General features: G+C 36.7%; 1 protein-coding gene across 1 annotated transcript in view; it reads left to right on the forward strand.

Annotated features, from left to right (window-relative positions):
* Positions 1-1,685: 1,685 nt before the first annotated feature.
* LOC125234387 (tyrosine-protein kinase Src42A) overlaps positions 1,686-15,386 on the forward strand; it is a 100,576-nt gene continuing 86,875 nt past the window's right edge. Inside the window, exon 1 of the mRNA XM_048140595.1 lies at positions 1,686-2,261. Coding sequence (XP_047996552.1) covers positions 1,900-2,261 — 362 coding nt within the window. The 5' untranslated portion in view covers positions 1,686-1,899. The remainder of the gene's footprint in view (positions 2,262-15,386) is intronic.

Genomic DNA, 15,386 nt, shown 5'->3' on the forward strand with positions numbered 1-15,386 from the left:
GCATCTGGAAACCACGGGATCATGTTAAGGGGATTCTGTAATCTCTTGTGAAATTTACTTGCGTGGGAAGACTAGGACTTCTGACAAAGCTTACCATATTCCTCGGTTTCTACAAACTTTTCTACTTATATTGAATGGGGCTCTTAGCTATGTGAACCATTAGTCTATTTTTCTGATTGTTTTATTCCAACTGTGTAGGTTCCTAATCTAAATTTCAGCTTATCTTTTGACATGTTAATTACGTACATGGCGTACATGATTGACATACTCGTAGCCCATCAACATTCTTTCAAGGTTTCATAATTTTCTACCAAAAAGGGCGAAAAGGTCAAAGGTTTTATTTATGTTGCATAATTTCAGAAGAGGTTGTTTAAAATGAAGGTTTTATTTATGATTGTACTTTTAGGGTTGTAAATAATTTCAGAAGAGGTTGTTTAAAATGATGAAGAACTTAAAAAAAATAAGTAACTGGTTGTTAAGTGGCGTGTGGGTAGGTACCTACGCGAACAGATTCCTATTCTCAGCAGTGGACCAAAGAGCATGTGAACGACCAAAATGGAATGAGCTACCTTCTAAGGCGTTTCCCATGCGCTATGACCTGAGATTATTTAAGAAGCAGGTATTTAGAGTTCTCAAAAATCGGCAACGCGCGGCGATGACTGCTTCTCATCAGGTGGGTCGTCTGCTAGGCTGATTCAGTGAGATATCAGATAACACACCCTAAATATAAAGCTAAATAAAGCATGTAGATACGGAAACCAGTCTATTTATCGGACTTGTCCCTTTTGTTACTTCGCTGATTCGTCTTAGCATTCACGACTGCCCTAGAGCCTTGTTTAATTAAGGTCGGCACGATAGGCGAAGCTTAGAGCACGACCAATCCACACGAGCCCTCGCATTAAGGATCACGATAATCCCGCTACATGAAATAAATTAACGATCGAATCTCTGTCGACGGTCAACCGGGGATGATTATGTGGGTGCCAGGATGCGGGATAGGTAGGGATTTCCTGCTCAATGCAACTTCAAAGGTTATTTACAAAGCTGAATACAAAAGATGGAATAATACTACTATATTAGAGCTCGCGTTGGTATAACAGGGTGTTTCGCTTGGCGTGCGTTTCTTGCGGCGTGCGTACCTTAAGATTTAAGAAGTATTAATTACTTTAATTAGTTATCGACCGGAGTCCAAAACAGCACCGAACCATTGGCCGAAACATGATGTTTGAAAGCAAAAACCTGACCAAACCGAAACTTCAGTCGGATTGACGTTGCAGTCAGCTTACAGTTCTCATACAAGTAGCAGTTGCGGTGCAGTCCGCCAATCTATCGTCTGTCAATCGGCCCCTATAAAGGCGTGTGAAGTTAGTAAAAATTCAGAAAACTGTTCTGCAGCGACATCTAGTTCTGAGATATTACAACATTTTAGTCAACAAACGTTTACGTCTTGTATCCGAAGTTCTAACAATAACCAGTAGATGTCGCTGACAGTGGTATATTCTTAGTACCATTTTAGAGATAATATTGATTTGATATTTAAAAAAATGCTAATAGACATGTATTATTTACCAAAGTAAAATTACTTATTTGATTTATTGAATACTAACAATAAACATTATTAAGAGAGGCAGCTTATCCTTGAACGCAATCAAAAGAGATAGTAAATCTGTGTTTGTCTATGGCGCGTCAAAATGGCTGATTTCTGTGATGTCCGATTGGGGTTTTCGGGGTTTTCTAGTCTTTGTTTACTATAAAACACGATAAATGTTTAAAGTTATTGACTCTTATGTGACGTGATAAAATGTTATTAGATATACAAACTTTGGACTGGTGTTTGTATTCAAACAAGTGTGTGATTTGACAAAACGATTGGAACCAATCTCACCTTGTAAAGAGAAAATGGGGAACTGTTTTAGTAGTACAGGAGAGAAAGATCCTAAAACTAAAATCGACAGGGCTAATCCTCACGAGGAGGATGCTAGACCGTTCCAAACGCCCGTGCCGACTCCGCCCCCGGACCCCAGGTCCACAGTAAGCCAAGGTCCGGATACAAACGAGGTGGTGCCCACCCGTATATTCGTCGCCCTTTATGATTACGATGCTAGAACTGATGAGGACTTAAGCTTTAGAAAGGGCGAGCATTTGGAGATCCTGAATGATACTCAAGGTGACTGGTGGTTAGCTAGGAGCAAGAAAACAAGACAAGAAGGATACATTCCATCGAATTATGTCGCTCGGCTACAGTCCATAGAGGCAGAACCGTGAGTACCTAATAGTTTGATAACTTCCGATAATCATGTATTTTTTCAGCATTTATATCATCTAGACAGACAGCTGCATACATTGATTAGCCATTCTAATTGTATGTTAAACAGCTGTTACGATATTTACCAACAGTAATTATGAGCACCCCAATTTTATGTATGAAATCAAACTTGTTTGTGTGTCTATTGTGTACAGTATGAAGACCTTATTGCATTAGTATGAGAAGTGAAAGCACAATGGAATGTTCACATTATTATGTGCACTCACTGTTAACAGAGTATGAACAAAATGCAGAAAGTTATTTAATTATTACACAAGAGTCACACCTATTCATTACTTAGTACATTTGTTATTAGTCAGTGTATTGATTGCCTAAGTTTTATCACTGGAGAATGTACAGCTAAATAAGTCTTAGGAACAATTTGTAAAAGGGCATTTTCAGAATTTGGGACACCCCAAATAGCGTAAGTTGTTAACAAAAATTAACTCACTGTCAGTTTTGTGACTACAATTAAGCATAAAATCTATCTAAATATATCATCACAAAACTGACAGTGAGAAAATTTTTGTTAACAACTTATGCTAATTGGGGGTCCCAAATTCTGAAAATGCTTAAAAATCAATTCAATTCTTAGAAAAACATACAAAGAAATGTTATGCTAATCCTGTAACTTACATTAACCGGTTATGGTATTAGATAAACCAGTGATACGCATACAAAGAAACATATGCCCTGACCAAGATTTAATTAGATGACTGCCAGGTAGGTAAATTACCAATTGTTTATTTCATGATTTATCTAAAATTGTACATGTTTATGAACCCACCAGTGGTAGACTAAGTAAGCTGGCAGTGGAGCTGCAGCCTGCATAATAATTTTATCCAGCAAGCTGCTGATCCTTTATAATGATTAGTGTATGAGCTGAGAAATAATAACAGTACATTATGTCAAACACCGGGAAAGAAGAGCTTACAGGGTGAGTAGGTAAGGTATACACAGATAGTGATACGAAGCCTGTAAGGCCTTTTCACGGAGAGGAATGTATAGTGCTTTTCTCAAACTTGCAATGAAATGTTGTCATGACATACTTCAAATAAGGTTGGGAAGTACTATGTATCTGGTTAATTATTGAAAGAGTTCAGGTCCAGTCAATATCTTAGTTTTTCTTGTCCTACATAAAAAAAGTTTTCCTAGGACTATACTAAATAGATAATATTATTTTAATACAATGTTGTTGATCTCATCTCATACTGTAGGTTGGATGTGATACAAAATTTGGTAACAACACAATGGACCATTCTATTATTGTGCCGAGGTGAAGATATGGCCTATGATGGAGCAAGCCTCGTACAAAAGGTACCTGTTCTTTTTTTCTAACAGCTATAGTTTCTATGAAATATTGTATGTATAATCATAAAATCGAGTAACCATTTTATACTCCACTATTAAAAAGTAATAAAATGGCTTTATTATTGTTAGGAACAGATAGTATGAATGTTATATGAGCAGATTTTTTATACATATTAAGTATGCTGAACAACTTTACTGGTAAGCTATATGGTTTCTGACATTTATGTAGGTTATGTGTAATGTATTTGTACATTAATTTATGCAATAATATTGCTTTTCATGCTTGTGATAGGTAGGACAGCCCCTTGTCACATCATGATCAAAACTACTACAATAAATTACTTACAAAAATGATTCATGAGCTTTCTAGAAATGAATTTCAACATAAACCAGCCTATGTATAATTTTTTTATAGCCTGTTTATGTGTCCCGTGTCCCACTGTTTGGCAAAAGCCTCCCTCTCAGGTATTTCCACAACTATTTCTGGCAAGTTATTCAATGAAGATCTCTTGCTTGCCACATCCTTTTATTTAAGTTACAATAATCTTAACACAAGCCATCTTGAGCTATCTGTGGGGCTCTATCAATATGTGTAAGTATGTCCTATACTACTCTTATATGAAATTGAAATGTATTGACCGGGATATTGACCATGATTACCTTTTTTATTTTTACTTTTTTTTGGAACTCATTAAAAATCAAAAAGGTAATCACGGTCTATATCCCAGTTGTTCATTGACTTGTCTAAAAAAATAACTATGAGTCATTCAAAGCTCTGTAGGTACCTACTGTTATGCATAAAAGATTATGATAAAAAATAAATTTCTAACAGAAAAGTAATTGTGCTGTAGAAGTGGTTGTAATTTATTACAAATTATTACATAATTGGGAAATTACCTGCATAAGTTCATTTCATATTAAACAATGAAGTCAATGAAACTTCAGTATTAGTAAAATATTACCTACATAATTCACACACAGTAATGACCTGGAACCTGGATGTGTATGTCACCAACTGGCCAGAGATCTGTCATCATAACACATTATATTCAGGACAAGTGGAAATCAAAGGAGGAGGCCTTTGCCCAGCAGTGGGACACGGTATAGGCTTCTTTGCCTAGCCTTTTCCCATATATATCATTTGGGCTTGGCTCTCCTCGTCATTCTTCGCCAGGCGTATCTGTTCTGTTAGGCTTTTAATACTAATTTTAAAAGTATATATATATAGTGGTATAGTGGGTAGAATATTTATCCCCTTTCTCAGCAAGAGAATGGCATGGTAGAAAACCCGGCATAACCCTACAGCTATGTAGACCAAAGGGGTATGCGAACAGTATTACCACATCATTCAAAAAAGAACAATGATTGTGTCTGACTGTACAATTTACATAAAATAGTTGATACCTAGAAACTATAAATTGATAGAAAACACTTGTCTAGAAATATTATACATTGCTAAGTTAAGTTTCAATTAAAAAAAGCTTGAAAGCTACTTTCAGAACTAGATCTGGCAAGCGCTTTAACTGACTGCTTAAACATTAGGTAATATTATCTGCATGTATTTTTGACACCAGTAATAAAATACAATGACGCATATGTATTATTCTTGTAAATTACGTTTTTATTTTTAACTAATTTAACCACATTATATACATAATATGTGGGCGACATCATCATCATCATCATTCCCTTGCCTTTTCCCATTATTTGGGGTCGGCGCAGCAGATCATCTTCCTCCATTTATCTCTATCAGCCGTCATTTCCATACTAATAAATTTCACTCTCATATCGTTGTTCACACATTCCATCCATCTTTTCTTAGGCCTTCCACTACCATTGTATCCATCCACTTTCATATTTACCACTCGTTTTATAACATTGCTTTCATCCCTCCGCATTACATGCCCATACCATGCTAATCTACTTCCTCTCAATTTCTCTGTCACTGGCGCTACTTTCAGGCTTCCTCTTATATACTCATTCCGCATCCTATCCAGTCTTGTCACACCACACATCCATCGCAACATTCTCATTTCATTCACATGCAGTCTTCTCTCATCATTCGTCTTGGTGGCCCAGCACTCACTTCCATACAGGACGACAGGTCGGATAACTGATTTATAAATTTTTCCCTTCAGCCTGAGAGGCATTCGGGGATCGCAGGTTGTGCCTGTAACCTGTCGCCATTTCATCCATCCTGCGTTAATCCTGTGCTGAACTGCTCTGTCGATCTCGCCATCTCCGTGAATGAGGGAACCCAGGCGACGTGGTTCTATTTTATTATATCACGTCTTTAGATAAACAAACTCTTTAAAAAAAACTTTATTTCTGGCCGGGATTCGAAACCCTGAAATGTGCTTGCGAACATTAGACCGACCTCTTACGACTGAGCTATTACGCCCAGCCGATGCGCGGTCGGCGTAATTAACAACCATATTTTGCGTTTACTAACGCGAAAGAAAAACGCATGAAAACTCGCGTTTTCCGGGATCTAAGGCTAGGCTAGATCGATTTTTCAGCCCAGAAAACATAACAAATTTCTGCGAAATCGTTAGAGCGGTTTCCGAGATCGTCGGTGTATAAATAAATAAATAAATTAATATACAAGAATTGCTCGTTTACAGGTATAAGATATAGCTAGTATACAGTGTACTTCTTTGTTATGTTTCTTATTCTATGATCACCATCCAAACGTTCCACATAGGAAAATATCTGCCATCAATTATAAATTGTTATTTCATTTAACCCCTGACGCGACTCTCATTTTTCACCAGTCTGCTCAACCTTATTTCACTGTTCCATTGAATATGTATGAGATTTGCCATCATAGGGCATATTCAGACAGTCATACAATAAAAAAAAAATATTTACGCGCTTCTTGCTCGTTCCACGGCACCATTTTGACGGATTAATGTGAACACTAAAATCTTATTAATATTATAAATTCGAAATTATTTTTATTTGTTACATCTTCATGTTTAATGATATGAAGCGTGGAGAATAGTTATTCTGCCACGAGCACAAGGCAGTATTATATTTTGCGTTTCTGAATAACGCTCGTACAACAATTTTGTCACATAACTTATGATGAACTTCCTTACCGAAGCTTATCCAAGAGTCTGGCGCCAGTGCTATTTAATTTATGCTCTCAAATTTGTCATGATACATAATAAAACTTCAGTTTCGAAATACCTAATTTAACCCACTTTGCGCTTGTTGACATTATATTTACTCTCTGAATTCGTCAAGTCTATATAGGAGATGTTACAGTTAAGCTACTTAATTAATTATTTAAAAAACTTGTTATTTTAGCAAGACCTGTCCACAAAATTGATGAGAGCATACCATTTTGAATCTGGGATCGATGAGGATGGAATCTGGGATCGATGGATCTATCGCGATGTTGATGACGGAAACGGAAAATCTGATGCTTCTCTTCTCTTCTTGTCCGTGTATGCGGAATTGCGGATACCCCTCCATTTGAATACCCCATTAGCAGAGCTCAGAAAGGGGGAGTTATTTGCCTTATATTCCTACGTCAGACACGTCAAATTAGAAGTAAAATAGGTCACTTTCGCGTACATCTGCTCATTAGATTTAGGAAAGTCCACTCCACATCTGTGTGGACTCTGTTGTCTGATTGGCCTTGGCACATCTATACTACTTGCTTTGTGTAGATCCACCTATTCCAATATATGTACTGTTTAACCCCTGGAACGCCGTTGTCAAAAATTTGCTACTGAATTTGTCACTTTCAATCTGTTAATTCAAGCATCATGGTCTAACCCCTCAAGCGCCTTGTTCCAGATATGTCCCAGAGAATTTAAACTAATTATAGTTTAAATTCCACACTCGATCAAATATTTGAGAGCATTTAGATAAGCAGATACAGTCGGTCCGATAAAACGCAGCGCGTTTGATAGCACAGCGTAAAACCGTTTAATGAAATTATGACATAAATATAACACTTCCACGATCTGTGCTAGCAGCTCAAAGTCTGCTTAGGTCGACTAACCAAATCGGCTGTCGATGTTCGCATAAGCCCTTTGATTTGCTAGTTTTGTTGTCATGTTGTCAACTAATCAATCACTGATGAAATTTAAGTCAGATTTGCTATTAAAAGCAAAACTGCGCAGTTGCTTAATTAACGAGCACGAGCAGTCATCCTTTGGAAGTGGATTAATTTTCAGCATTGTGCAAAACCAACAAAAGCCTTATTTCCGCCCGCCAGTTGCCTTCATGCATTCATCAGAGTTCAGACTAACTGCGATCTTGACTTTGTCGCTATTGAAATTGCATAGATGTCATGGTGGTCGTGTGAGAACTAGCTTCTGCCCGCGGCTGCGTTTGCTTAGCATGCCATGATTTCGGCTATTATTTATTTAAAATAAAGTGCAATTCACCCCTGAGGGTTCGTGCAATGTAACCTTATTTTTTGTCATTATGAGTTAAACTCGAAATCCACGTTATGATGACTTAAAAGGTCGTTTATAAGGGGAAAAATACTAAAATGTTAGGTAGAACCATGAAACAGGAAAGAGTACCTAAAACATGAATCTTTGATACTTTTGATAGTGTGTTTACATATTAGGTGATATTAGAATAGGTTTCAAAAGTATCTTGATTTCTACCTACCAGTATATTTAGAATAGGTATATTTTCCGATTTTCCTCATTTCACATTTGTCGATCTCAAGTCGCCAAGTTTGTTGCCTTTAAATTACACAATAGGTATATAGCAAACTAGAGCTGCAACGAATAGTTGTTTGGCCGGATACCGGATACCGAATATTCGGCCTAACCATCGGCCGAATATTCGGACAGCAGAATTTTACCTACAATACCTACAATTTAAGCAGGGAGCGGGCGCGTCGTGCAGGTTTTGACTTGTTTCGTAGTGAACTTCGCGCGGAGTCCGTTTTTGTTTAAATGTTTTTTTTTTAATGATAAAGGGCTATGATTGTAAGTATTATAAGAGTAACAGCTTTTTTTTTACATTTAATTTGTTTACTCCAAAATCATTCAATCAAAAATAGCACATCCGGTATCCGGCCGGATAGTACGTCACTATCCGGTATCCGGCCTAAGGGCCGAATAGGCCGGATACCGAATAGTAACCGAATATTCAGTGCATCTCTATAGCAAACCTATACTAATGAAGCCAAGAAATCTGAAACATTTAACAAGGACAATGATTAGGAGCTCACGAGTCGGTGTGCGTGTGGATTGAGTGAGCACCTTCCGAAAATAAAAAAAAATATGCTGATCATTTAGTAAAAGTTCTAAAACAATTGTAAAACGAATCTCTGAATTTGTAAAAAGATAAATCAAAAGATACAGTCATTAACATGTGCTCACTCAGTTCTCACAAACTACCAACGAAAACAGTGAATGTATTCATTTAACATATAATATTTATATACTAACATTTAGTAAAAAATATGCCAACCTACCTGTATAAATTTTAGATCACCTAGTTACGTATTTAATTTTTTACAAATAGTTTCTTATGCTCACTCAATCCTCACACTTTTGAAAAGCCGAATTTTGATGAAAAACATAAGATTTAGACTGATATTATATGTGTATAGTTTAGTAAAAGTGAAATGAGAATTTGTAAAATACAAAACGAACCACTAACGTGTCAGGTTTTTTTATAATAAATTTTTGTAAGTGCTGACTCAGTCCACACGTTTTGAGAAAGTTAAAAATGGAAATATCTTAAGATTTGTAGCACCACAGACACTCGAAAGTACTTCAACATTTAGTAAAAATTTTTACTAAATATCCACCATCTAATATTTTATATTCGTTGTCTGGTTTTAAAGATATTCAGACATAACTTTTCTCATACAAATGTATCATGTAGGGTGACCACACTATGTCGGCTCCTATTTCTACTGTCGGCGACTATTGTACACATACATCAGAAACTTACCTAGTTTCATAAAGGTCTGGCGCTGTTTATCATAAACACACTTAATCGTATGGACATATCAAACATTAATGCTAGTGGCGGTCGTTGGAACACTTGGATCTAATTAGACTCCTTAAATTTAACATGGAAAAGCCCACAAAATGAGGGCAGCCAGTCAAACATAGCGAATATAAATTGTGTAATGTGTAACATATAATGTAGTATGGAATTATTACTTTTCAGATGAATACGTCGTGAACTTGTGACAAACACTCTTAATTGCAATAATAACTGTAATGTTTTATTTAACGATTGCTATACCTACGTCTTGGAACCAAGTTTTCCGATTTTTATATTTTCCGCGATTATTATGTATTGCTCTTTCCTCGAAGGCGAGATTTATTGCTGTGTTTAAAATGCCGTTGATACGAATTACCATCGGCACATACATGATTTAATTATAAGTCACTTGTGTGATCCAATTAAATATGAAGTGCCTATATGTCATTAATCATCAACGCCATATTTTACAAAATGTAAAACTTATAGAAATTGTGCACTCAATAAATCTCTATTTATTAAAGGACCGATCTTGCAGCCCATCAAGTTGTAGTACTTGTAGTGAATAATCTATGAAGCTGATGGTCCTGGGTTAAAGCTAGGAACATACTACGCGGACGTCCGTCGTGAGATTTCGATCGGACGTCCGTGGTCATTGTCCAGATTCCCGTCCGCGGTCGATTTACGACGGACGTCCGCGTAGTGTGTTCCTAGCTTAAATCCTGGTGATTTTGAGCGCAAATCACACATGTATAGACCTGAATGAAGGTACGGTCGGTAGGTAGAGATACTCTAATAACAAATTAAATTATTTTCCGTGTATACATATCAGTTTATAGTTTGAACGATTAATATCGTAATAGCCAGAAAAACAGACACGTTGTGCTGTAATAAAATTATAGTTACATTTATCAAATATGTATACTGTGCCGTTAGGAAATAGTGTACCTACCTACCACACTAAACATTTTCGATACAAGAAATGAGCGTTCCGTACTTCGATTTAAAAAAAAGACTAAAGTCCGCACTTCCACGGATTATCTAATAATTAGAAGTCGCCTCAATGAAAACGAAATACTAGTTCAATTAAAGTGCATCGCGTTTCGCACGCATTCCTTGCCAACTGCAACGGGGTCAAACATAAATACGCTTTATTATTAATTTACATAGCGTTTAGACGTAAAAAGAATTGATTCAATGAAACATTATATTAACTTTAAGACGTTACAGGAGCGAAAATGCTAAAATAGGAAGGAGCCCCCCTTTCAATTTGGGAATTTTAGTAAAATATACTAGTGTTATTAACTAGATTTATCGAAAAAAAATTGTCCATTCAGAACAACTCAATTAAAAGATATTGCGAAAAAATCTTTAAAATTGAAGTTCCACTCTCGACTGTTTCCTCCTGCAAAACTGAATCAATCGTAACGAAATTTGAGAATCTGAATAATAATGAAATATTCGGACCGTTTAGTTTTTTTGACTAATTGTTACCAATTTTGAATACCAGACCTTTTTGCACCATAATCAAGAAAGCTGTTTTTGGAAATTTTTGATGGGCTCTAGCATCTTTAAAAATAAGAATATCAAAAAAATCAAAACGGTCCGACACAGATAAAAATAATAATAATCTGTGTCGAAAAAAATAATTAATATAATAAATAATATAATAATTTCTCTATCTTCAAAAACCAGGGAGGAAATAGTCGAGAGTGTTTGTATAGAGAATTGACCCCTCCTGTATAGTCTTAAAGAAGGCATAATGTCAAGAACATATCAACGACCACCGGCTCAATCACCATCTTACATAGTACCTATGCCCATAGAACTCAAGCAAGCAAGTCTTTGTTACATTTCTTAAAAACATTAAATGTCAAAATGTAGGATTAGGACAAACTATAGAGTTGAAAAGTGTTTAGTTATTTGAATAACTCCATCAGTCTGTCACACAAATATATGCCTTACCTTACCGGGGTTCGAAACCAAAACCGCAGTTTAGCAGGCAGGGTCACTACCCGGTAGGCTAGACCGATCGTCTATTAATTAGCAGACAATCCCGCTTGCGTTATCAAACCAACATTTTTTTAACAAACGGCCAATAAGTATTTGAGCTTCGTAGCCCTACTCGAAAGTTTATACATATGTATATTTAAGTATTTTTATATTAGGTACATGTCATCATGAATATCTTATAGTATTTATTTATTAATTATTTAGTTTCCTTATTGCAGTGGTTACAAGTAGGTATCGGTTATCGTTTGAGGCTTGCAGCGCAGCGCAAAAGCCTCTTAATTCCCTTTGTGACTTGTGTCATGTCATAAACCGGGATCAGTGGATTACTCAAAACGAGGATTACAGTGCTCTCACGAATGTCTATCGTATTGATACTTGTAGGTATGCATGTATCTATTATACACAACCAACAAATTCGTGAAATAGTTTTCATGCTTGAAGTCACGCATCAAAGGCCCCAGTTAACATACCATGAGAAGGTAAACAATCAGCTCCTTGCAAAACCGGTGGGCTTGCAGGAAAGCGGCTCCTAGTCAAACACGCAAATTGTAAGACAAACATCAGAGCGCGGGTTTCCTTTGCTTTGTATCCTCGATCTTGCCGCTTCGCTAATGCTTGACTTAAGGTTGCATGCGTAACGGGACGCAGGGATGAGGTGATTATAATTTACCTGCATCTTAATTTAAAAATTACGATCCACTTTTTTGACAGACATTTTCCCATTTTGTTTTGGCTACAGCAAGGATTTTCTGGTTTACCTTCATTAACAATGGACCTGTGGTATCGCTGTATGCGTTGCTCTGCACCTACTCTCGTATGTTCTCTCAAACAGTTCAACCAAATTGAGTGAGCGTCAGGACCCCTGGACCACTACAGATATTTGATGTTTAGTACATACTAAAATTTAGTACCTATTTGGTACCTGAGTACATATATTTGGTTACCTCCACTGATATCGAAAAATCGAGCGAATAAAGTGGCCAGACATTCTGACGTCAAGATGTCTGGACCATTTTTGGTTTACATAGTTCTAGACAACACTACTAATTGATATCTTAGTCAATATTTACTACCTATTTGTCTATTTTTTCAAATTTTTTTGGCATACCAGAAAAAAGTTATGACGGAATTTAAAGTTGTGAGCCCGGCCGTGCCGTTGAAGTATGTAGCGCCTGTTTTGACACTGTTTTGTTACTTTTATATTTCGACTATATTAATGCCACTAGTCAGTAGAGATGATGTGCGAGTGCCTAAAAATAAGTTGACGCGCAGGAGGGCAAGCGGATTTGCCTCTATTCTTTTGACATGCGCTACATACTTTAACGCCACGGCTGGGCTCACAACTTTAAATTCCATCATAACTTTTTTCTGGTACGCCAAAAAAATTTGAAAAAAATATATTGACAGGTACCAAATAGGTAGTAAATATTGACTAAGATATCAATTAGTAGTGTTGTCTACAACTACGTAAACCAAAAATGGTCCAGACATCCTGACGTCAGAATGTCTGGCCACTTTATTCGCTCGATTTTTCGATATCAGTGGAGGTACCAAATATATGTACTCAGGTACCAAATAGTATCAAATAGGTACTAAATTTTAGTATGTACTAAACATCAAATATCTGTAGTGGTCCAGGGTCCTGACGCTCACCAAATTGAGATGTGTGATATACCTGAGTATTAGGGATTACACATATCGATAAATCTAACAATACCAACTGATTAATTAATTAATGGTTGCCTCATCGTTCTCGAAATAGTATTCTATAATATAATTACTGACTATGAAATGTAGTATATGTAATTATGTATATTAGTTGCATAAATATCATACAGTAGTTACAGTACTATTCAATTCTCTCTTGCAGTATATGATGTTATCATTTTAAAAAGCAAAACTTTTATCATAAGGTTTAAGTTATATTGCGTACGTGTGTTTCGATTATTACTCTTGATGTGCGTCATACGTTATGCAAAATTAAATGAGAACAGATTGCAGATCTATATGTCTTTTAAATAGTGAACTAACCACTATCGCTTTAAGAAATTAAAGAAGCTGTCACCCTGCTTGCTGGGCGTAAAAAAACCGCTTAAACCGTACGTAATCGAAGTAACATCCGGTTTACATCCGTGCGGTTTCAGAGGTCGACATTTTATTTGTGTTAACTATTAACCATGGTTTCCGATGGTTTTCTTGCCCACAACCCTACTCCGTAGCTTGTTTAACGGACCTGTGACTGTCGACTTGGCGATTTGAATAAAACCATCTGGCTAACAGAGCAAACATCTTATGGATCTTAAGTATTAGACAACACGACGACCGGTAACGTTACTCGGGAAATAACTAGCTAGTAAGTGAATTACTGCTCTATTGTTAGCGTAATTACTTTCTTAGTTCTAGGTTACGTGAAATTTTCTCTGACCAAGTCTTACTTAAGAATTGACCGTTCGCCTACAGCGTATTGCCTATAGCGGTGTTATCTGTAGAGTCTGTAGGCACTATCCGTCAATTATAATATTTTGAGAACGTTTCATAAGAAAACATTTTTATGTTTTTAATATAACGGTAACGATAGATGTGGATGTCACATGTGGTAAGTGACGAGTTGCCTTAGTATATCCTAAATAGTTCAGGAACTCGCTCTACCTTCACATACACACAGGATTTACAACATCTTAGATGGCACATGGCGCTTTTTGTGCCGTCCCACATGCTGAGGAGCTTCACCATCTACTTAATTTAAAAATATGATACATGATACACTTTTACTGGTATATTATGTGATAACTTGATAAGGAATAGTATATTAACCTACAAATGTCCTATATTTGCTGTATACGTCATAAAATAAAATTAACCGTTTTTTATTCGCAAAGCAACAGGAAGTGTTCAATATAAGTCAGATCAGTAATGGGAAATAACCAAATCGATTAAATTTCCGACGAACCAATTATACTTCCACAAGTTAATGAGGCGATTATGATAAAGTAGGCAATGATTAGTGATAGACTACATAATGTAATACCCATATCTATACTGTAAAAATTTCTCGTGACGTTTAGATACGCAATTTGAGTAACGGTGACAGATGTTATGCCAAAAGGTAGAAAACGTCTTTGCGTATGCTTGATTGACGTGTTTATAAATCGCAGATTTATGTCCTCGGGCGCTGCCCAGTAATATAATCTATAGTGTTGAGTTCCTCACTCATGAGGCACCTCATTTGTACCACTCATATTGTTGATTTGTCGCAGCACTTCACACGGAAAAAATGTATTACATCACACCTCAACTCACCTCACCTCAAAAATGAGTAAAAACTCATAACCTCGCGCGCAAGTCTTACAACACAAACACCTCATGCCACACAAATCATTCAAAAACTCATTGTCACACGCGCGCCTCGCGGTTCTCAAACTCCCTCGCGAGAGTCGACACTACACAAACACCTCATGCCACACAAATACACACAAACTTCAAATCATTCAAAAACTCATCTGTCACACGCGCGCCTCGCGCTCCTCAAGCCTCAAAGGCTGTCACCGAACTACAAACTTTATTGCCGAGACAAAAGGTCCACCGATAGATTTGTACCGGAAATCGCTTTGTACCGGAAGACCTCATCGCGACAATGTCACATTACCAACATTAGTTCAAAAATCCTTTCAAAGTGAAACAGTTAGTTAGGTTTACCGTAAGAGTGAGTGAGACAGACACGCGCTATACCTCAAAATTTGCCTCGCCAAAATACGTTACACGTGACTCGAAAGAAAACAGT

Source organism: Leguminivora glycinivorella, chromosome 16 (assembly GCF_023078275.1).
Source record: "Leguminivora glycinivorella isolate SPB_JAAS2020 chromosome 16, LegGlyc_1.1, whole genome shotgun sequence".
Classification (NCBI taxonomy): Eukaryota; Metazoa; Arthropoda; class Insecta; order Lepidoptera; family Tortricidae; genus Leguminivora; species Leguminivora glycinivorella.